General features: G+C 39.2%; 1 protein-coding gene across 9 annotated transcripts in view; it reads left to right on the top strand.

The window, feature by feature from the left end:
* STOX2 (storkhead box 2) overlaps window positions 1-22582 on the top strand; it is a 143212-nt gene that overhangs the window by 114012 nt on the left and 6618 nt on the right. For 4 of the 9 annotated variants that reach the window (XM_038136485.1, XM_038136492.1, XM_038136483.1 and 1 more), the window contains 2 exons: window positions 9506-9658; window positions 16649-18914. In XM_038136485.1, coding sequence (XP_037992413.1) covers window positions 9506-9658; window positions 16649-18914 — 2419 coding nt within the window. Of the gene's footprint in view, window positions 1-443; window positions 2674-2700; window positions 2943-2996; window positions 3131-9505; window positions 9659-16648; window positions 18915-22582 lie in introns of those variants that run through there. The other 5 variants (XM_038136488.1, XM_038136489.1, XM_038136487.1 and 2 more) reach the window with 4 other exon arrangements.

Raw genomic sequence — 22582 nt, 5'->3', positions numbered from 1 at the left:
GCTGTATAACTGTTGTGATGCACTAGATTGGTATTTAGATGTTCTGCACTGGGTGTTATGTTATACAAATGTTTCCCCCCTTTCCTGAGATGGTGTATCCCTCAGATACACCTGAGGTCTTGTACCTGTGGTCTTGTCCCTTGAAGCCCCTCCCTTCGCCCCTCCCCACTGGTGTGGCCTTCTGTCCCCGCCTCCCATTCCGCGGGTATAAATGTCCCTTGAGGTGGGCGTTCACTCTCTCTCCTTCACCTGGAAACCCTACGATGCAGATGTCCCCTTCCAGCTATAAACAGGACATCAGAACCACGTGGAGAGAGAGCGCTTCTCGTCCTTTACTTCGTCCATGTAGGATCCGTGCGGGCTTAAATCCTAAGCTAGCCGGGGGGATTTACAGCCCGAAACCCACGGGTTCCTTCATATAACAGCGCTGTAAACTGATGAATTTGAGTAAAGGCATGCCAAGGTGCATGCACACAAGATGTCTGTGCATGCTTGGTGCATTCCAGGTATCCATAGGCATTACACATACAAGAGGAATTGTCTCACTGAAAGAGCTTGCAGTTGTATTAGTCTGTTCAGAGCACTTGAGTTGGTCCTGAGCATACAATATGGTTTCAAGTGCTAGAGAAATTTGGTAGAGAGAAAAGCTATTTAGGCTGCAGCATTACCTTTAGTTTTCTTCTGCCAGTGTTTCAACTTTGGTGTTAGTTGCAAGACTACTGCAGCAAGAACTTGTGCATGTCTGTGAAAACAGTGCTGCATGCACAAGCCCATTTAGCTTTGCATGACAGTTGTCTGGTGCAAAGGGGAAGAAGATTGGAGCTGTTGTTTTAACTTTCAATACATGCTTGTTCTAATTCACTTTTAAATTTTTCTTCATGGAGTGGGTTTTGTTGCTGTAAAGTGGGTGTGTACTTAGTAGAGAACCAACCAGGGGTTCTGAAGGACCATCCTAGGGGACCCAAAACGTTGTAAATGTCAAGTTGGATTCATTAGAGGTGTTGTGGCTGATGCTGCAGCTCCAGGGAAGGCAAAAATTCTGTAAAGCTGAAGGAAGATTTCCTGGAAGGAGGCCTTTCAGGGAACACAAAAAATGTTGACTGTGTGTATAGCAAGCCCCCAGCTTTTAATGTTGAGATTATGGCTACTGCCTAACTACCGGTGGGGTACACTTGTAAATCGATCTGCTGTATGGCTTTGCTGCCTAACAACCACCACAGACCTGTAACCAAAAGTGATGTTTGTTAGTATAACAAACTGTAGCTGTATAACCCAGCTATTTACTTGTCCTCTTGAAATGACCAGTTTTAGGCTTGGTTTGACTCTTTCGCTGCCAGGGTTGTTGTAGGGCCAGGAAGTAGTGACTTTTGTATTTTGTTCAGTCCTAAGCACCTGGTGTGTTCATTTGCTGAAACACATAGGAGAACTGCCTGTTCCAGCATAGCACAGGTGAGTCCTAAAGTGCTGTGTTTCAAAATTTTATGGATTATGTGCCTTCTATACTTCATTCCATGCATTCTGAAATGGTTTGTAGGAACCTTTAAAGAAGTGCTTTGTGGCAAAACTTCCTTTTTCCTTTTGCACCACCATTTTGGCATATTGGTCTGATTTTGATTAGGTCATGACTAGAAATAGTTCTTTTACAGTAAAGGCAATTTTAAGTGTTTCCTTCTTTTAAAAGAATATCTCAGAACAACCAAAAATGTTCCTCTGAAACAGCAGCATCTGTCTCTCATCTCAAACACTATTCCTATTTCTTTGTCTTCCTGATACTTTACCTTAGCATATCCTCACCAAGGAAAACCTAGCACTGGGAATGAGATCCTGACACAGTGACCTCGTTCTGAGCATTACCTTCTTTGTCAGTGGTAGCAGAAACTGAAGCAGCTCTGCTGGCCCTCGGCACTTGGAACAGTTTGACATTTTCTGTCTGGCTTGGTTTCAGGGCTCCCTTTGGTTTAAGCCCAAATTGTGAATGGGATAATGACAAATAAGCTTACAAGAACCTGTCCACTGCTTCTAATTTTTTGATTAACAGTTCACAGCAGCACAATTTTGATCTAGTGTGCAGCAGAGCTGCTTGTTACATTTAAACCTGCAGCATTCTTCAGGACTGACAAAAGAGAGTAAATCTTTCTTTTTAATTGATAGACCTAAAACTGGCGTCATGAAAAATAGTGAATAGTTAAAGAAAATACTGCTCTGTGTAAGTATCTGTATGCCCACGTATGTCTGTGCATTTATGTTTCTGTGTATAGGGGGAGTTGTGCATTACATCAAGAAGATGTTAGGGGTGATTTTTTTTATCTTGACTAGAGGGTTAAAGCTTTAACTTGTCTGTGCTAATGCATGTAAATAGCTTTCTTGTCCACTTAATGAGAAGGCTGGCTTGTTATCCTGTACAATGCAGCTGGGCACTGTTCCAGAAGCATAGGCACTTCATTTCAAAGACAAAGAAGCCAGCGCAGACACAGGGAGAAACCTGGAACATTGCGCTGTGGATTTTTTCAGAGCGATGACTCATTTCAGTTCACAAAGGATTCTGGGCAGGGTAGTGAGAAGTCAGGTTGGCTGATCCATTCCTATGACTTCACTTTGCAGAGAGCCAGGGAGAAGAGGAGTGACACTGCAGAATCCTGAGGCACTGCAGTGGAGAGGTGCTTTGCAAAGACTGTGAGTGCCTTCGGAACAGGGGGTGGTATCAGAACGTGATTTCAGCCATTCCATGGAAACAGGGCAAAGAGAGAGAGATGTTTTCAAAACACTGTGTGGGAGTTATGTTTGTAGTCCCTTTTAGATTCTTCTCCACCTCCTCTGTAATTTCTTAACCATTTATTTCTCATGCTTATGTGAGAATTGAGTGAAATAGTGTTCCTTTCAATGGACCTGCAAAGATAACTGCATTTTTTTCTTCAGTATGCCCCTGTTTCCTGCTTTAAGAGGTGGGTGTTCCGCATATTAATGCCTAAAAGCATGCTTTGTTTTTCTTCTTTTAGGTCCTGTGGCACTAACCTATGCTGCATTCAGCCAGCTTCCACAGTGATATAAAGCCCCAATATGCACATTGTTGTTACATCACAGCTTCTCTGGATACTGTACTGGAGCATGGAACCAGACCATAGGGGGTCAGGTAAGTGCCCCTTTTTTTAACATATTGTGTGCCAGGAATACAGACATGGACATTTATTAAAAAATGCATTTGAAAAATATTGTTTGGGGAAACACATTCTAAAGCACACAATATATTAAAAAAAACACAGTCCCCCCCACACCTCCTTTCCAGGATAAGCAACGCTACAGAAATCTCCTCAACTGAATCCTGTGGGAAAGTTCCGTGCTCCAGCAGAAACTTTTTATGATCGTAGTTGTAACACGTGCTGGGATATCACTTTGGATTAGGAGGCAGCTGGCCACAGGACGTGAACAAAGAAAATTAAATCACAGGAAATACACAGGATGAATGCATGTAAGATGAGTCTGATGACTGTGGGTAATTTAGCACCTGTTTCTGAAAGTTGGTGCCACTTGGTGAAGCTGGAGATCATGATTTTACCTGGGTCTGAATGATTAAAAAGATCAATTTACACAGTTGAAGTTAATGACTAGTAAGGGACTAAGAACTCTGTTTAGGTTTTTTATATTGGTTATGGTAAGTTTGATGAGTTTTCTTCAGGCTGTGTAGATTTGGAGTGGTCACATTCTTGGAAGTGTTCATTATTTATTTTGGTGGGTGTGCATTTCAGAGTTGCAGAGGGAACTTGCTGGTTAGTGAGTGAATGTATTACTGCATTTGTTGAGCCTTTTGTTTAAGCTGCTCTTAAACAGGAATAAATTGAAAAATCTTTAATTTATTTTTTATTGTTGTTATCCATCCTCTAATATGTGTATCTGTTCAGTAAACACAACCTGCAGCTTTTTTCATAAAATACTCCGGGAAATGTAGCTTAAAAGGAGGATTTAGGCTACGTCTGGAAACAGCACAAGCAACATTTCTTCTAATTTTCTTAGTTTCTGATTTTTTCAGTGAAATGTGATCTTTTCTGTGTTAGCATGCTAGTGCAGATTCAAGGTACTTCACAGTAGTCTGGTTAATACCAAAGAAATTTGCATTTTAAGTTAGACATTCCCATTTGACTGAAAAAAAGGAGGGAAAAGGAAGACCTTTTCCCTCCTTTTGTTCAGTCAAATGGGAATGTCTAACTTAAAATGACAATTCCTTGTTATGAATTCATGTGAAAATATGTTTGCTACATCTACTTACAAAATATTCTTTAATTAACATAATTCAGTCAAGTTGGGGTTTGGGGCAAAAAGGGGTAATTGTGCAACCCAGGCCAGACATGTAACTTCTTCAGCATCTGTCCCTTCATGAAGTAAATCTGAAAGTATACTTCTTCTAGAAGATACTTTTTACTTTCAGTATTATTGGGAAAAATTATAATATTCTAGGCCCTCCTTTGCCCATTACAAGTAGTTCTTTTAGAAAATGACCTTTCTGTAGTTCTTCCCAGAGTGAAATCATAGGCAAGTGTTGACGACACCAGGCTGTTGGCAAGAAAATTTTTGTAGGCTATTTCTGTTGCAACCACCACTATAATCATGAGATGCCATGAAGTTACTGTGCTATAGCTTGATATTTTCTGATTAATAATGTAGTTCTGTAAGCAGCAAAAGAAGTGAAGTCAGATTTCCCTTGTCAAGTGTTTTTTGACTGGATTCTGTCCTATGTACTGGGAGGTTGCTATGCCTGAAGCTCTGTATAGATGTAATGTGTAGCAAACACTTGTTTTAGAATTGCAACTCTTGTCTAGTGAGGCTCAATCTCCCCGACACATACAAACACACAGATTGTGGTTGTGCAAGCCTCATTTTCTGTGTAAACCAGGCTAAAATTATGTTTAAAGGTTGTCTTGAGCCATAAGAAACAAAAGATTAAAAAGGTGTTGAGAGTCTGAAGAAGTGAAACTGGGCTTTGACTTCCTGTACTTTACAGGATGCAAAGTGTAAATCAGAGGGTCTCCTCCCTATTTCAGAGAAATAGGGTGTATAAATTCTAATATAGTATGATTTTGTGCTGTAATTTCTTTAATTGATTTACAATGGTTGTACTGAATTGGTTCCATTTGTAAGTCAAGAGGTTACTTTTCAAGTCATCTTTATGCAAAGTTCATGAGACAAAGCGTTTCACTTCCAGGTCACTTCTTTCCAGCAGTAGAATCACTAATAAAAAGTCTGTCATTGGTATGTAGTTGATAGTTAATTGCTGATACATGGTACAGAATGTAGACTGCCTCATTTTCTCTCAAAATGGCATTACCCAGACTTGCAGAGAACAGATACACTAGATACACTGGCACAGGAAAAGTTCTGGCTGGTATGGGTTCAGGATGTGGGAATTTTTATTCCCAGCTATGTTAGACCATCCATTTCTCACCTGTATGTTAACAATAGTTATGGTTCCCAGTTTTTCAGAGTGTTTGAAAACCACTGAAGAAAAGTGCTATGTAAGAGCTTAGTGTTTATTTTATGTGCTACATTGTCTTTTGTTCTAAGTAATAAAAATAATTTTTACCTGCGGGCTAGCGATACAAATCCCCAAGGCATAAATGAGAACAATTCCCATTCATGTTTCTTATGTGCTTAGACATTCTTTAAAATTGAATGTCACTTAATACAAGAAGTCTAGAAAACTTTTTTTTTTAATTATTTGGAGAGAGGTTTGGAAAGACATTGCAGAAACAGAGCTGAAGCTATACATGTATATATCTCATATTTAAACAAAACATGCAGTCAGCTGGTGAAAACTGCTCTCTAAGCTCCAGTTTTCATTTAATTGGAAACACAAACATATGAAAGTTGAGGCTAGTAATTTCATTTCAAAAGAAAGCTGCTTGAGACAAGCATCAGTCAGAGCTAACAGGAGCCATATGCTAGATGTTTTATGTAAGTGATGTGGTCTTCAAAAAATTTAGAAAAGCGTATTTGCCTTTTTTTTTTTAGCAGATCTTTCCTAAGAAGTTGTAGTAAACCTTCTGTTCAACAGCCTAACAGTATTTATGTGTGTAATTAATGTTAATGTATTATATTATCTCGTAGATGCAAGATATTTGCTGTTACTGTGCATCAAAGAGGTTTGTTGACCTAACTATAACCACAGAGTGTGTGTGATTTCCTAGAGCCACAGGACAGTCAAGATAAAATCTGGCAAATTAGAGTTTCCCTAAGTGAGGGGAGTTTGGCTTTCTATCACTAGGTCTGCTCAAAATATGTGCTAGCCTTTTTAAACAAGAGCTAGTAACTATCTCCAGCAGACAGTTATGAACAACAAGCTGTGGAGATCATTCTGTCACAACAGAGGTGAAATTAGTTTCCTTGTCATAATGGAGAAGGCTGAAGAGCACTCAGTGGAAAAGAATGAGACTTAACTCACGATATTCCCTTACAAACCAAACCAGAAAGGCCCTCATATAAACCAGTATTTTTTAAACATCTCTATTTCATTTAAAGCCACTTAAGTTATTATTTTATGGGCAATTATAGTAATCTTTGTAGTTAATTAAATGGTTGTCAAGCTCTCAAATATTTGCAAGCAGGGTGTGTGTTACCCTAGTATACTAACTATAACATGCTGTGCTAGAAATTGTGTTAACATTAAGGAACCACTACTGAATGTTTCGTATTGAGGAGTTGTGTGAAATATAGTCAGTATTTCAGTGGAAATTCCTGGCTTGTTCCTGGTGACAAGAGTCCTATTGGCAGGGGGTCAAATTCAGCACAGACAGTGTTTTCTGCTCACTAAGCTAGAAAGCAATTCCATGCTGAAGGCCTACTTTAGAAGGAAGAATTGTGTGAAGTTACTAAAATCAGGCAAATTTTATTATTTCTTAGCTTGTACTTAGCCAGTTATAAGTTAACAAATCCTGACTGGAAGTGATCTCAGAGGTGGATTTCTGCAGGCTCTTGGCAGTCAGGGAAGAGGGATGGGCTGCTCCTGGGCATGAGCAGAGCAACTTTCTGAGGTTTCTGAGTTCTTGTCCAAGCACCCCTCTGTGGGCAACTACAAGGCTGCAAAACAAAGCTTCAGGTATAAAACTCCTTGAGTCCTTTTCCCGCTTCAGGAAGCTGGTTATGGTATTATGGCCCTTTCTCTACATCCTAAGTATCATTCTGGTTAGCTGTGAATGGATCATTCCCATGCCTAGGGAAAGGAAGAGGTCTTCCTCCTGCTTTCCCATCCTGGCACCTGTGTAGGTGGCAGTGAGAGTGCATGGCTGGGAACAGGCACAGGGATACTCATGCCAGGCTGCTTAGGTTTGGGGAATTGCCAGGTCTTTGATGATACAGATAAAACAATTAAGGAGTTGCTGCCCTTTACCTGGATGCCCTTAAAGCTACTCTATCCCAGGCAAAAGCAGGACACCAGAGAGCCCATTTCAGTGCCCCGTGAACTTGGTAAGATTAAACCTCAGCTGTGGCCACTAAATGCCAATCTGTCTGACATTGCACTGAACTTAATTTATCACAAGGATACCCGTGACACATAATCTTTGTGTTAAAGACAGTAGTTTTTTAAATTACTTAGCTAAATCTGCATAATTCTTACCTTAATTCTGATGCTTCTTAGACATGAAACTAATCATTAAAGAAACTGATCCTCTATACAAAGTGTATGGTGACTGGTGATCTAAGTTGATAAACTTATGTGTCTGGCTGATTACAAAGATTTGTATATGAAGTTTAAACTGACAGCAGACAATAATTATTAGTAAATAGCAATATAATAACTGTGATGTTCTTTATCCATACTCAAATGATGAGGGAACAAATGGTGTTGCTCCCTAGTTATATGGAAGCATATCTCTCATGTTTCCCTGTAAGCTGTCATCTTCTTTGCCGTTGTCTGTAATGCATGTGGCAGGAACTTCTAGGTGTACTTGAGAAAAAATGTCCAGAGGATGTTATATTTTAAGGTCACAATTCTGTGGTCACATAAGAATTAGTAGGATCTTGGGCTTCACTGTGTTGAAGGGGGAGGAATGCTGCTGTGCTGGGGAGGGAATGCAGCATTGATCTGGTCAGGCCTGATTAAGCAAAAGCAATCAGGAGATAGCATAGCACAAATGTGTTGTTTTAAATCGTTCTTGTGTCTTGGATAACGTGTATCACTGCTGTAGAGCAGATTGTAGAGCTTGTGATTGAAAAATATTGCTCATAAGTCTCACTGAGACAGCTGTGCAGTTTACTACTCTCACCAATGTTTTCCCACCAAATTGCTGAGTATAATGCCAGAGTAAGTGCATTTTGATATTCTATTTTAGAAGCTGCTGCTCTTGTTTAGTAGACATAATAGGAATATAGAATTAATGGGGCAAGTATTAGATCTTCTGAATTGAGAATGAAAATTTTAATTAATTTCTAGTAATTTGATTCATTATTTGATCACAAGGTGTTGCTCTGTGACCTCAGAAATAGGATGATTTTTGTGACATTTCAAAGCCATTTAGGTAGAACTTAATTCCTGGCTGTTGACTAACCTGTGGGCGGAATAGGATTCATACTTAAGTGCCCTTTGTTCTGTCTGTTACTCTTTATTACTCCTTTTCCACTGGCAAGGAAAATATTTTACCCTGTTGCTTTCGTCTCTTTGACATCACTGGGGAGCTGTTACCACCTCAAGAAGATTTACAGAGCATAATCAAAGATTTATGTACTTGGATAAAGCATGTTAAAATGGGCTTGTATATGTGTAGTCGTGCTAGTATTATCAAATTGTAATTTCTCCCATAACTTTTGGATCTTTTAATGATTTTTTTTATCTCTAGGTTAATGAACAGTTTGCAAGACAACATGAGGAAAGTTACAACAAACTCAATTTTCAGGCCATCCTGAAACCATTAAAGGTTCTCTTCTAAAAAATACATAGTTTGTACAAAGGCATTTGGCACGTAGATCCAGGAGAGATTCAGGGTATCAGTCTTAAGGTGTTTTGATGCTTTTGGGCCTCTAAAGAGTTCTGTGCTTTATCAGCTGAGTTAAAATGTTATTCATTAACTTGGCAACATTTTTTTAATCTTTGTTACTATTAATAAAAAATACTATATCAAATGGAAATGGTGAGTGATCTGTACTTTGAAAGGGGAGTGAAATTTGCCCTTTTATGTCCAGAGAAACATATGCAACTGTTTTGTTTGTGCAGTTACCTAGTAGGATGTTAAGAGGTTTTGCAACCATGAGTGCTGATTTATTGGCATTTTTCTGAGTCTGTCAATTGTACCCTTCGAGAAACTATGTCTGCAAAGTGTACATCTCCCATTTTCCAAACTTCTCTGTGTCTTAAGTTTTGAAATAAGGTGATGGATAGTTCTCCATTGTAAAGGTTTTATCCCCAGCTCAGTACAAAAAACCAGAGATCTCTGAATTTTCACCAGCTGTATCTCTGCCTTTTTGTCCTATGAGCAGATTTTTGAACAAAATGCTTCATTGCACATCTTTTGTCTTTTTACAGGTGATGTATCACCCATCAGCATGTCTCCCATCACTCAGTCACAGTTTATTCCACTTGGGGAAATCCTTTGCCTGGCCATCTCAGCAATGAACTCTGCCCGAAAACAAGTCACACAAGAAGCACTAATGGAGCACCTAACCACCTGCTTCCCAGGTAACCAGTCATTAATAAATCATCGGTCAGATGAACACATGTCTGTAAAAAGGCAGTTAAAGAATCCTCAGTACCTTCTGGATGGGAATATTGACTAATCTGACACTCTAACCAAAAGTAAAAGGAGACATTAGGGTTCTAATCTTGGAACTTGTTCTTTATCCTTAAACATATAGAGAATTGAGTTCTCTTTGATAAGACCATTCAAGTGGAATGCATTTTGCAGAGCAAATTCCTGACTTAAGTAATAAAAATTACTTGGTGTATGAAACAACAAAATACTGGCTTGTTTCTTTTTTCAGACAGTATCAGAATAAGCTTGTTTGTGATTTTTCTCACAAAAGAATCTTTTTTATCATCGTAGCCAAAGGAGTGCAGGGCTTCTTTAGTAACTGTGGAGAACAAAGCATGACATGTCATAGCCAGAGCAAACTCATTTCACCTTGTGGCTTTCAAGCTGGTTGTAGTAACTCATAAGGGTTCTGTTGACATCATTCAACCAGTTCAAGTGTCATTGTCCAGCCTCTGAAGAGGTAACCTCATGGACATCTCGGTAGAGACCTCCCTTCTAAAGACCAGGTTTCCCACACAACTGCATGTCTTCCTTCACCTAGAACAGGCTCTCAGTGTGTGGCCTGATGGAAGTAGTAGAGTCCAGTAACAATGATGTGCCTCTTTCCAGGGGGAGGTTGTATTTACAGTGAAAGGACTGTGTCAGCCTGCTTTCCAGGAGTTCTCAGATCCTTCTTGGACACCGTTCTGCCTTTTGCTTCTGTACAGCCCTTGCTTGAAAAACAACAACAAAAAAGACATCTCTCTCCATGACTAAAGTAAAAGTTTTGGAGAGCTATAGATACACTTGCTATGTTCTCAAATGCTGGTGTACTGTTCAGAAGGTACTCTTGTCAGCATTTGATATTTATCAAATGGTAAATGGAAATAGTCTTGGATTAGAGATACAGTAACACCACAAAAAGGGAATCCTGTAACAAGAATGTACTCTTGAACATGCTGCTTCTCTACTGGTTGTCTGTATCTGGAGTGGGTGAATCATGCAAAATGCATCTTGGAGAGACATTTTACACTGAGGCGCTAAGGCGCTGGGCAGAGGTTTACTGCTCAAGAGAGCACAACTTTTTCATTTGTGCTTTGTATGATCCTGGGGAAGATGTTTGTCTGTTCTGTGTCTGAGTTTACAGTTCTCTAAAGTAGCTGAGAAACTTCTCCATTGTACCTATTTATAGCTGCAAAGAGTAGGTAATTAAAAATGCCTCAGTAGGAAAACTACTGATGCATCGGTCTCATCTAGGCAGCCTAACCACAGCCATGTTTTGATGTCTGGAATTTTTTTGCTTACATTTTAGAGCAAGAGTTACCTAGAGCCTTGAAATTTACATCTCTTTTGCTGTAACTGATGCTGAGTTCTGAGAATTTAAAATATAATTCTCAATTGAGTGCCATGTTTGGAATAAACAATTGTCTGACATTTAATTATTGCACTTTGAAAAAATACTGCAAGCATATTTTGTAAATACTGGCTTTCTCTCCCTATTTGTAGTTTTGTTTATCAGGCTGATTTTAAAAATAATGGTAAAAATTGTAAGGGTTAGAATGCAAAGAAGGCAAATTTCACAATTGTAATTCTCTTCATTCATTTTGAGGATTTTTTCCCCAAGTTATCTTTTCTATGTATGCTATGTATTAGAAGAATTTCATAGATTGCAAGTATTTTTTCAATTATTCTATCAATATTTTTATATAAACATTTTTGCATGGTGGAATGATAATTTTTTGGTGACATTCCTTGAGTTTCCTGGGAGCATGATTATCAGTTCACTTGGTGTGTTGTGCTATTCTTGTTAGACAGAACCAAACATGAAAAATAATTCAGCTGGCTGGATTATTTTGTAGACGTTGCTCAGACGAAGCCTGAGGCAAGTTAGCACATAGTCTCTTGCTGCCTTTTTTTTTTTTTCCACTAGCCATTAACACGTGAATTTCTCAAGTCTGAGATTTAAAAAAAAAAAAGAGCCTCACTTCCCAAAATGTAGAGAAAGTTATTTGAATAAAAAAAAATCCACCCTTTGTTGACCAGTTTTTCTCCTTCGCTAGAAAAATGCCTTTCTCTTACAGCCACGACATATTTAATATAGCAAGCATACATGTTCTCTCAGTGTATGAGAGAAAAATTTTCTCCAAAAATTTTCTCCTTTCCACACTTCTTGCGCTGACTCTTTTCACTTCTCTGCCCTGTAATAAATCAGCTGTAGCTTTTTGAGCCTTTGTATTCTTTGTGGCTATTGTAAAATAGCTGATGTCCTCTCATATTCTGATAGTTTATTTTTCCTAACTAGGTGCTGATGCTCTGAGGGAGAGAAGAGCATTACTACTGCAGATGTGTCTGTTATTATCACATAACCTCTCTGTATCTCTTCCTGTAGCAGCACTTGTCTGCCTGTGTTGTTTGTGCTTTAATGAACAGATGCTTCACTGCGTTTCATGGTGAAGATAAATTTCCTAAGACTCCCAGATGCTATTTTCAAAAGTGCCTAAGAATAATAAACCTTTTTCCTCAGTGCAGGGTCTTACAGTTGCTGTCTAGCCCTCTAGTTTGCTGAGCCATTGTGCAGGCATAAATCTGGGCCATGGCTCTATCTGAAATAAGGTATGCTAATTATTTATAACATCACATAGCAACCACTCCACATCTTTAACTAGTATTTCATGAGCCAATCAGAGTATTTCTTTTATCCCTTGTTAAGCCTTAGCATCAGCTCAGGAGAAAATCATTTTAGCAGATTTAACACCATTTAAGTACTACTTCAGATGTATTTTTCATGAATTTATTTTATTTATTTTATTTTTTTCATGAAATTATTTTATTCAATTTATTTTATTTTCATTTTATTTATTTTATTCACATCTTATTTGTGGTTTTTGTTATTTGTTGGGTTTTTTAAAAAGCAAGAGGGCTACTCCTGCACGTGCTCCCATTATTCTAACTTAGAATTAAACAATGACATGTTTGTACAGCCCTGCATTGTAATTTATTGACCATGGTTTAAATCCCATACATTAAATGTAAGTCTTTGAAATCCAGTATAAGGAGCTAAGAATGTAACCCCTGTTCTGTGTTTGGCAACCAGACCCTCTTATCTGTGTGAACCTGGACAAAGACAACATCAAACCTTAGTCTGTGCTGCCTTTAATAAGGATATTTGTCTTTCTTTTTTTTTTCCTCACTAGTGCTGTCCACATACATGTTTAAATAATTTTAAGACTTTCAAAATTTTGGTGTAGAAAATGCTTGTGTATTGGCCTAGGTTACTTTTGAAGCAAGCAGTTTTCTGAAAGCTGGCAAATTCCTCTGACAATCACCTTTATAACTTCACTCTTTAAATATATGAATTATATGTGTTGCACTTAAAAGAAGTGTCTTACATTAACTGAGTTCACTCTAGGTCAGTGTTCTTTGTGAGCAGCAAACAAGACATAATCTTCTGTCTGGAAGCTCAGTGGATGGCATAGTAGACTCTCTTGAGATACAGAAAATGTACATGTCTGATGATTCAGTGTCCAGACAGTTTCTGCTTTTGAATTATTAAACCACTACATAATCTTAAATAACACCACTGCTGTCATGCAGTATTTTATGGGTTAGAATCTGTAAGTCACTGGGGTTTTTTCCCTTGTTCCTGTTTAATGGAGGAAGAGAGACCATAAGGAGACCTTTGATTGCAGGGGGGCAGGTTGTATATAGACAGTATTTGGGCAGATCACTTTAAAGAGGAAAGTCTTGAGAAAGCCAAGAAATCTATTCACTCTGGATCCCATTGTTCCTTTTTTAATGTCATTGCTCCTGTCTGCCATGCAGGAAAGCCCAAGCTGAGTTTGGGTCTGTTTCTGCTTTTGTAAGTACCTAAAAGAGCTTGGAATAAAACCCATAGCTACCCTTAGCTGACAGTGCTGAGCTTCCAAGATCTGCATCTGCTGTCATCCCTGCTGGCTTAGTGAACCACAGCATGGACTGTATGTTGGGAGTGATAAAAGTGGTAGGCTTCAACTCCAGAGAGAAGGCTGACACAATTAACTTTACAGCATCATTGACTGCCAGGCATGCTGATTTTTTTTCCTTGGTGTTTATCTGCACATTCTCCGTTCACAGGAGTTACTCAATTAATGTAACTACTGTGCATCCAGTGTTCAGAGACTCACCCAACACGTTGTAGCCCTTATGGTTTACTGGGTGAAAAATACATATTATTATTTTTACCCTGTATTTGCAGTGCATTTTTGCCTAAATTGCTGTAAAACATCAGTGCATCCATTTCAATCTCTTTCCCTAACTTTTCTCTAAGCTCCCAGGAGAAATACTTTCATCCTTTTTATTTGTGTTGTGATGCTTTTGAAACAGTATGTTAAGAAAAGTCTTTTTAGTAAAATAAGGGTGAAAAACCAGGTTCTCACAAAGGTAAGTACGTGTTGAAGTCTTCACTTGTAAGCTTCTGAAAAGTGCAATGGGTGGGGCAGGTTATTCATGTAGGGGAAGGAAGAGAGGTTGGCTGCTGCAGAGCAGTTGCACCTGAGCTGGACCATGGTTGGACCCTGCAGTGCATATTCAGCACGGGATGGAGAAACAAATGAGCTTGAGTTTTGCAGTCATCCACGTCTTGTTGTGATGCAAGTCATAACATCAAAGGGGTGGCGTCGCCCAAGCAGACACAGCAGCTCCACTGCAGGAACGAAGAGTTAGGTGACCACTGGTTGTTACAGGGATTGAAATCACTCTTCATATTCCTGTGTGCTATCAAAAGCTCATGCAGAAGACAGCCTGCTTTGCCTCATAATCCACAGGAAGGCAGCATATTTTTTACTTAGTCCAGAGAGATTCAGAATTCTGGGCTAGCAACAAATAGTCTTTTTTTGCCCCCAGCTCTCTGGATTTTAGCTTTTTCCACCTGTTGCTGTTTCTGGCATGTTAACTCATATAGAGGTTCTGGGGATCTTTGTTACTGTCACTCAGATTATTACAGAAATTGTGGATACCTGCATGAAAAGGGAAGAAAATGCAAGCTCCTGATTCTCCATATTTTTTTTTCAATTTTCATTCTCATTGATGCTCTCAAATTATATCGTATCTTGGCCTCTCACTTCCTGTGAACACAGTGGCCCCAATATTTCAGCTCTATGGACTGTGGATGAACTGTATTAACTGTACCCAAGTCAAAACCAGCACATGTCCCTGTGTACTTCTTCCTGGTGCCTTTTGTGTTGTAACTGCTTTCAGTCATGTCCATGTTGTTCCTAACCCTTTGCTGTTTCCATTTTAAGATTTTAGTTATGGATATGAGCAGTATGGTCATGTCTCTAAGTTCAAACAACACTCACAGTCAGACATAAGAATATGTTGCCTCCAGCCCAGTTGCAAGAAACAGGATGAGTTAAGGAATTGGTTCAAACTCTCTTTTTCTTGTTGCTTTTAATGGGTGTTGCTGTCACAAGGAGATCAATGAGCTTACAGGCTCCAACCTTTGACGTGTTGGAGAAGAGTTGATGACCAGACACTGTGTGCTCCTGCAGATACTCTGTTTGGGGCAGGTACCCCCGCTGAGATTTCTCCATGAAGTGTTTTTGTAAATAGCATATGCTTCACTGAAATGTTTTTGCATGCATTGAAATTCTGTTCTTCAAGACAGAGTTTGACTTGACAAGGTCCTGACCAACCTCATCTAAATTGGCCAGGATTTGAGTAGAGGTGCTAACCAGATTAGTTAATGAATTCTCTTCCAAACTAAGTTGTTCTCTGATTCTTTTTTTTTCCCCAAATTACTTTTGTTTAAAAGTAAGACCCAGAATAAATAATTTTAACTTTTTCTGTTTAAAATAGAGCTTCCAAATGTTTGGAAAAAAATGTCATTAGTTCTAAAAATGTAAACCAGACTAGTACTCAGAATTAAAATGCATTTTAGTTGAACAAAATGTATTGATTGAAGATAGCTTTTTCCAGTTATAATATGGAAGTATTTTAATTTTTTATTCAGCATAAACAAACTTTTTAAATCTAGTTTGTGAACTAAAGTTCTTTTCTCCTTAGCTCTAGATGGAAATTACTCCCATACACAACATGCAACTTAGTGTTTTATCTAACCAACTATTGAAGACTTGGTCAAGCACCACTGAATCCAGCAGGTGCACTGGTAATGGGAAGGATCTGTCTCACAGTGCCAAGTCTACCACATGCCATTGATGTGGAGTAGTCATACTTGTCCCTCTCTCAGTATGCAACACATGCACTTAGATAGTGTCCCACACATCTCACCTGAAAGACAAGGAACTCTGAGAAGCAAATTTTTGGGAGCTAAATCTGTAACTTCCAGCCTAATGGAAAAGACTTTCTGGGTAAGATGAACTGTATCATTCAGGATGTCTCTGTTTTGAAGCAGCTGATGTAGTTGAAACATTTTAATGGGAGAGCAAATCAGTTAAATCAGGTTTGTGATAAAGGGACAGTTTGAGGAACTGCTTTTTTTTTTTTTCTCTGTGTAGTATTCTGTGGGAAAAGCAACTTAGGCATCCAAAGTAACAAATACCTACTGCTTTGTATGTGACAAGGCATTATAAGAGTATTCAGGTGAATTTGGATATAAATGCTTTGTTGGAAGAAGAATAAAAGTAGAATATTTCCCTTGACACTGATTTTCAGTAATTCCGTCTTGTAGCTTAAGGTCACCTGCACATTGGAAGTGACTTGGGGGTTTTTTTAGCACTTTATTAATGGCTGACTATTTAATTAATAATTGATATGTCTGAAGTGTAGGAGATAAGTGGAGAAGTGAACAGGGAAGAGAATGCCTAACAAAACGCTTTATGTTTGTTCAGCGTATTCCAGCTTGCACATTGGGAAAACTAGCTTTTTGTTGGGGAGGGGGAAACCAGAGAGTCCTACACAGTTTTATGCACTTCCTGATATGTGTTTACTGTTATTTCTAGGAGTTCCAACACCCAGTCCAGAAATCCTTCGACACACTTTGAACATGCTTGTACGGGAGAGGAAAATATACCCAACTCCGGATGGTTATTTCATTGTAACCCCACAGACTTACTTTATAACACCATCTCTCATAAGAACTAACAGCAAATGGTACCATTTGGATGAGAGGATACCTGACAGGTCTCAATGTACCTCTCCACAACAAGGAACTATAACTCCCTCCACCTCGGGATGTGTCAGGGACCGAACACTCCCCAAAAACCACTGCGACTCCTGCCATTGTTGCAGAGAAGACATGCACAGCATGCATGCATCTACCCTACAGAGGAAATCAGCAAAAGACTGTAAAGACTCATACTGTCCTCCTTCATTATGTCAGGTCCCACCTACTGAGAAAAGTAAAAGTACTGTCAATTTTTCATATAAATCAGAGACGCTCACAAAGCCTAAGGATGTAGAAAAGCAGTCTAAGAAATTTGGACTCAAATTATTCCGATTAAGTTTTAAGAAGGATAAGACCAAACAGTTGGCAAATTTCTCTGCCCAGTTTCCTCCAGAGGAGTGGCCGCTAAGGGACGAGGACACCCCTACCACTATACCTAGAGAGGTAGAAATGGAGATTATTAGGCGCATTAACCCAGACTTGACTGTGGAAAATGTCATGAGACACACTGCACTAATGAAGAAACTTGAAGAAGAAAAAGCTCAACGAAGCAAAGCAGGGTCTTCAGCTCACCACAGTGGACGAAGTAAAAAGAGCAGGAATCACAGAAAGTCTCATGGGAAGTCGAGGTCGCACAGCAAGACCCGGGTGTCCAAAGGAGACCCATCAGATGGCTCTCATTTGGATATACCTGCTGAAAGGGAGTATGAGTTCTATGATCCCTTGACTCGATCCCCACGGGAAGGCTGTTTTATAATAGAACACAAGGGAGATAATTATATAATGCACAGTAATCCTAACATGATTGAATCTCACTTTCCCATGACACCAGAGTGGGATGTGTCTGGTGAATTGGCCAAAAGAAGAACTGAAATGCCTTTCCCTGAACCTTCCAGGGGAAGCTCCCACTCCAAGGTCCATCGGAGCCACAGCCATACACAGGACAGAAGATCAAGGAATGAGCGGTCCAGTAAGGCTAAAGAAAGGTCTAGATCCATGGATAACTCCAAGGGACCTCTGGGCTCAGCTACTTTAGGCACACCTGAAGATATAGGTGAAGGCTGTAGCCCAGATGACCAAACAACTAGCCAAACCTACATTGATGATAGTACCTTAAGGCCATCTCAGTCACTCAGTCATCAAAGGGCTCTGATTTCATCCACAAGCTACAAAGAGACTTGCATCCCTGAAATAGCTGGTGGCGGTGTAGAAACCCCCAGTTCTTGTAGCCTATTGGAACAAGGCAAGCCTACGGAGAATTTGCCATCATATAGCGAGCTCAACTCCTGCACAACAAAATCTGCAGTTGATGACTATTTTCAGTGCAACACCTCCAGTGAGACTGTGCTTACTGCTCCATCACCACTGGGAAAGAATAAAGAGGATCATGATACGCTAACAGGGACAGATGGGCTAAAAAAAATGACTCCCACAGAAAGACAGTCTCAACATATTGCTAGGGAGCCTGGGGTGCACAAGGAGGAGTCCCCAAAGGGCCCAAGCAGTGGTTCAGTGATTGCTAGCCAAACTCCAGAGGTGATTGCTAACGGGCGTCTGGTTCAACACCATAGCACTGAATCAAGCAGCCTTGATAAAAGGAAAGAAATATTTAGCAAGGATACACTCTTTAAGCCTCTGCACAACACTCTTTCTGTGAATAGTTATCATAAGTCTAGCACCCCTCTGCTAAAGCCCCATCAAAAGACCGCCTCTGACACATTGCCCCTCAGATGTGAGAAACTTGAACAAGCGATGGTAACCTCAGTCACACAAGTCATGCCTGTTTCTCAGAGACAGCAAGAGACAACCGGGAACCAGGAGGCCTCCTTTGACTACTACAACGTATCTGATGATGATGACTCAGAGGAAGGAACCAACAAAAATGCTGAGGAAGAAAAGAACAGGGATGATGTTGGTACAATGCAATGGCTCCTAGAGAGAGAAAAGGAAAGGGATCTACAACGAAAGTTTGAGAAGAATCTTACTCTTCTCACCCCGAAGGAAACAGAAAATAGCAACAACCAGAGAGCCACCCACTCAGCCCGCCTGGACAGCATGGACAGCAGCAGCATTACTGTGGACAGCGGGTTCAACTCTCCACGGTAGGACTGTCACATTCATTGCAGCTTTACAGACTAGGAAGTTCCATTTATGGTTTTATGGGGGTGTGATATTGGTGACAGAATGTAGGGCTGTATTTAAAAATTCCACACATTTTCAGACAGTGTTTTTTCTACAGCTCTGGAATCCTCTATTCAGATGTGTGAGTTTTCTACCATACAGTAAGAAACCAATGACCATTGGCGGCATTGACTCGCTATTAGTTCATTTTCTGTTTGCTGAAAACTTCCCTGAACCCTTTTTCTGTATTAAACTTGTGTTTGCTTTTAGAATAAGAGGGATGAGCTCCTGCATACTCTTCCCTTTCCTTCTAAGATACCATCAACAAGACGAATGGAAAGACTAGTCATGACCAGGTGGCATAATCTTTGGCTCAGACAAAAAGAAAAACAAATTATATTGTTCTGTGGGCTTCCTTGTTTGTTTTCTTCAAAAATTTTGGAAGGTATCTAGTCACCATTTTAAACTGGTCAGACTGGAATAGCCATTCCCCCTACAAATTAAAAATGCTCAGGATATCGGAACTTGATGTTTGATATGTGACTTAGCACTGCTGAGAGAGAGGTGCCTTGTCTAAGATACTTGGGAAGAGAGTCCAGATGTTTGTGTGTGGTGGTGATGGTTAGTAATTACTATTCCAGGGATTTCAGGCATCATGGAAGTCTCAGTGTGCTAGAAGTCTTAGAAATGTAAGGAGGAGAGAGTTGTTGGTGCATTCCCTGCCCTGGAGATTTCAAAAGTTCATTTCCAGGTTAAGAATCCTTTATGCTAGCCTTCTTCCTTGCCTGTCTGATCTTTGGCAGTCCTTGATGGAATGGAGCATGACCTGTTTTGTTTGGCCTGCATAGCAGCTCATCAGAGTTCAGAACAATGACTCTAAGAACACAGAAGTAATGTACAGTAGTAGTTCTCTTAGAGTGGCTTACTTAAGCTTGAATTATTTATTGCCTGTGTTTAAAAATAAAACCTCCAAGACTGATTGTATTATGTGAAAAAAATGTTTTGTTTTGTGGGGGTTTTGGGGGTTTTGGTTGGTTGGTTTGTTTATTTGGGGTTTTTTTTGGTTTTTTGGTCAGTTTTTAAATTTTCCCCTGTAAATGATGTTCTTGTTCCTCAGAAGTATATATATTTTTTACATCAATAGCAAAGGCTCTCAGGCATGTGAAGGATATCCTGTTTCTACACAGGACTAAATTTCAATTTCAGTCAAAGTCCTGTCGCGCTGGAAGAAATTCCTTTGGATTTGATGGTTACTCCCACTTATGTTAATGACAAGAGAGAAATTAGAGAGCCTGATGCAGCTTGCAGTGATATATCAAACTAGAGTGGGATTCTAATAAATGTATATTTTTTGCTGAGCAAAATCCTGAAAAATTATTTGAGTAAATCATACCATTAGCACTGAGTCCAGTCTAAAAAAGAAGCTTGAGAAGGCTTTGAATTTATGTTATTGGTTGTTCTGCAGATGCCTGACATCTTTCTCACATAGAACTGTTGTATGAAACTCTTTGCACTTTTCTTTTTTAAACACAATGCCGTCCAGTAGTTGAAGTGCTATACTTTCAGTCAGTTTTTGATGGGGAGTATGTTGTGGTGTTTGCTTCTTGCTCAGCCTGTCTCACTCCAGAGTATGAGAGTCACCTCCAGGATAGGGTATCAGCTGGATTAAAAATCAGTTCTTGGACTACTATTTATATGCTAGCTGCATATCAAACTTGTGTTTGATTACTGCAGTGGTAGACATTTAGCTTTTGTGTAAATAATTAGGGAAGCAAAATTTCTGTTTATGTTAAACTTAGCTAGCAAGAGAGAAGGATGTGGTGAGCATACTGGATTTAGTGCTGCTATACCACCTTGTTTAAATCATAAGAGAAACAGATGAGCAACTTTCAATTACGTTTGTGTTCCACACATCCTTTTTTTTTATTTTTTATTGTTTACTTATTAACAAACACCATTTTTTGGCAAGGTCACATAAAATAAGCTTAAAAAAAAACCAAGCCAAAACATTCTGTAGGGTATTTTGTTTTGCGAGACTGGCATATAAGTTAGGATAGGATATTTCAAAACTTTTTCATAAGCTTTGCATGAAAAGAATTAAATTTAGGGATTTTGCTGAGTTTGGGTCACTTCTTTGCATAAGTGTCCAAAAATAAACTGAACTGAGGGTGAATTCAGCCCTTTGGCTTGAAGTACCACGTTGTTATTATTATCCTACCGTATAATAAAAAATGTACTCCACAGCCCTTTTCCAGGAAATACAAAGTAGCCATCCAGCATCCATCTGGTAAGATTCAGCTGGGTGTGACAGTGCCCTTCAGAAGATGCCATGGGAAGAATATACGAACAGGTTGTGCATATAGAGATGCTCCTCTGGTATATTCTTCTAGCTTCCACTGGTTATGTAACTCTGCTTCCTGAGGTGGGGTAGTATCTTTTCATTTAAACTGAAGTATGCAACATTCTTTGGGGGAATCAAAATTACCAATTTCACACTATAAAAGAAAAAATATATTTTTAAAGTCTGATAAATTGAAAAAAAGGACAGTAAAAAAAAATCAGAAAGAAATGCCTGCAGTTAAAGGGATTTGCAATGGTCATTTGACTTCCAAAGTATTTGTGTGCAAAATGTGTGAAGATATTAATCATCATTGGGGAAAAAAAAACCTCACAATTTTTCATGCATTGCTTTTATGCAAGTTATATATAGTAAGTGTTACCTGTCATGATTAATTTTATTCCTTTATTTTTAGGGCTTATATAATACTATTGCTCCTTTGTCACCTAAAGAAAGCTAATTTTGGCATTAATCTGCATGCAAAATTTTCAGTGCAGTTTTTGTGTATACGTGTTGTAATGGTCACTTTGTAATATCAGAGTTGAACATGTCTGAAGATCTAGAATTGGTGGTCCCAAAAAGAATGATACAATACTAAATCATCTCTGAAAACTAAGATTTGCATCTATTTTCATTAAAAAGCAGAGGGAGAGGAATAAAAAAATGAGCAAGAGAAGTGCACCATACATCATTGCAGCTCATAGGAATCTTTTACTCTGTGTGTCAGCCATCGTAGCTCTTTGGAACTAGGGACAATAAAACAATCATTGGCAGAAGAATATCAGTACCATCCATTTCAACCAGTTTAAAAGATGTATGAGAGTTCTCCTAAAAGCTTCATTGATTTTGCAGACTCAGTCAGTTTAAGATTATTTAAATCTGTCCTGATGACTAGGAACAGTGTTTTTTCCTTCCCTTATGCCATGCGCTGACACATTTCTCCCCTGCCACATCTAAAGCTGTTCATTCCTACTCTTCCCTTGATGCTAGGACTAATCTTTTTTTTTTTTTTTCTTAGGGCTAGTATTTAACTGAGAGCGGTCCCTGATCTGTCTGGCTGCCTGCAAGGCTTAGTCAGGGAAGCAGCAGAAACATGTGGCAGGGTCAGGTCCACACAAGGCAGGCAAGAGCTACCCTTTTCAGTAGCAGGTAAATTTAGGTTGACTTCAAACTGACTATGAAACTTTTGTCATCAGTATCCTTGTTTCTAGTGCTTATTCAATAACTGCATTCAGTCCTCTAAATGTGTTCTGTAAACATCTCCATCGCAAGTGGTGATGTCATTTTACAAAGAAGTAGGGAGGGGTACAG

This window comes from Motacilla alba, chromosome 4 (assembly GCF_015832195.1).
Source record: "Motacilla alba alba isolate MOTALB_02 chromosome 4, Motacilla_alba_V1.0_pri, whole genome shotgun sequence".
NCBI lineage: Eukaryota > Metazoa > Chordata > Aves > Passeriformes > Motacillidae > Motacilla > Motacilla alba.
The sequence above is the reverse complement of the archived record's forward strand: the minus strand, read 5'-3'. Positions and strand labels throughout refer to the sequence as shown.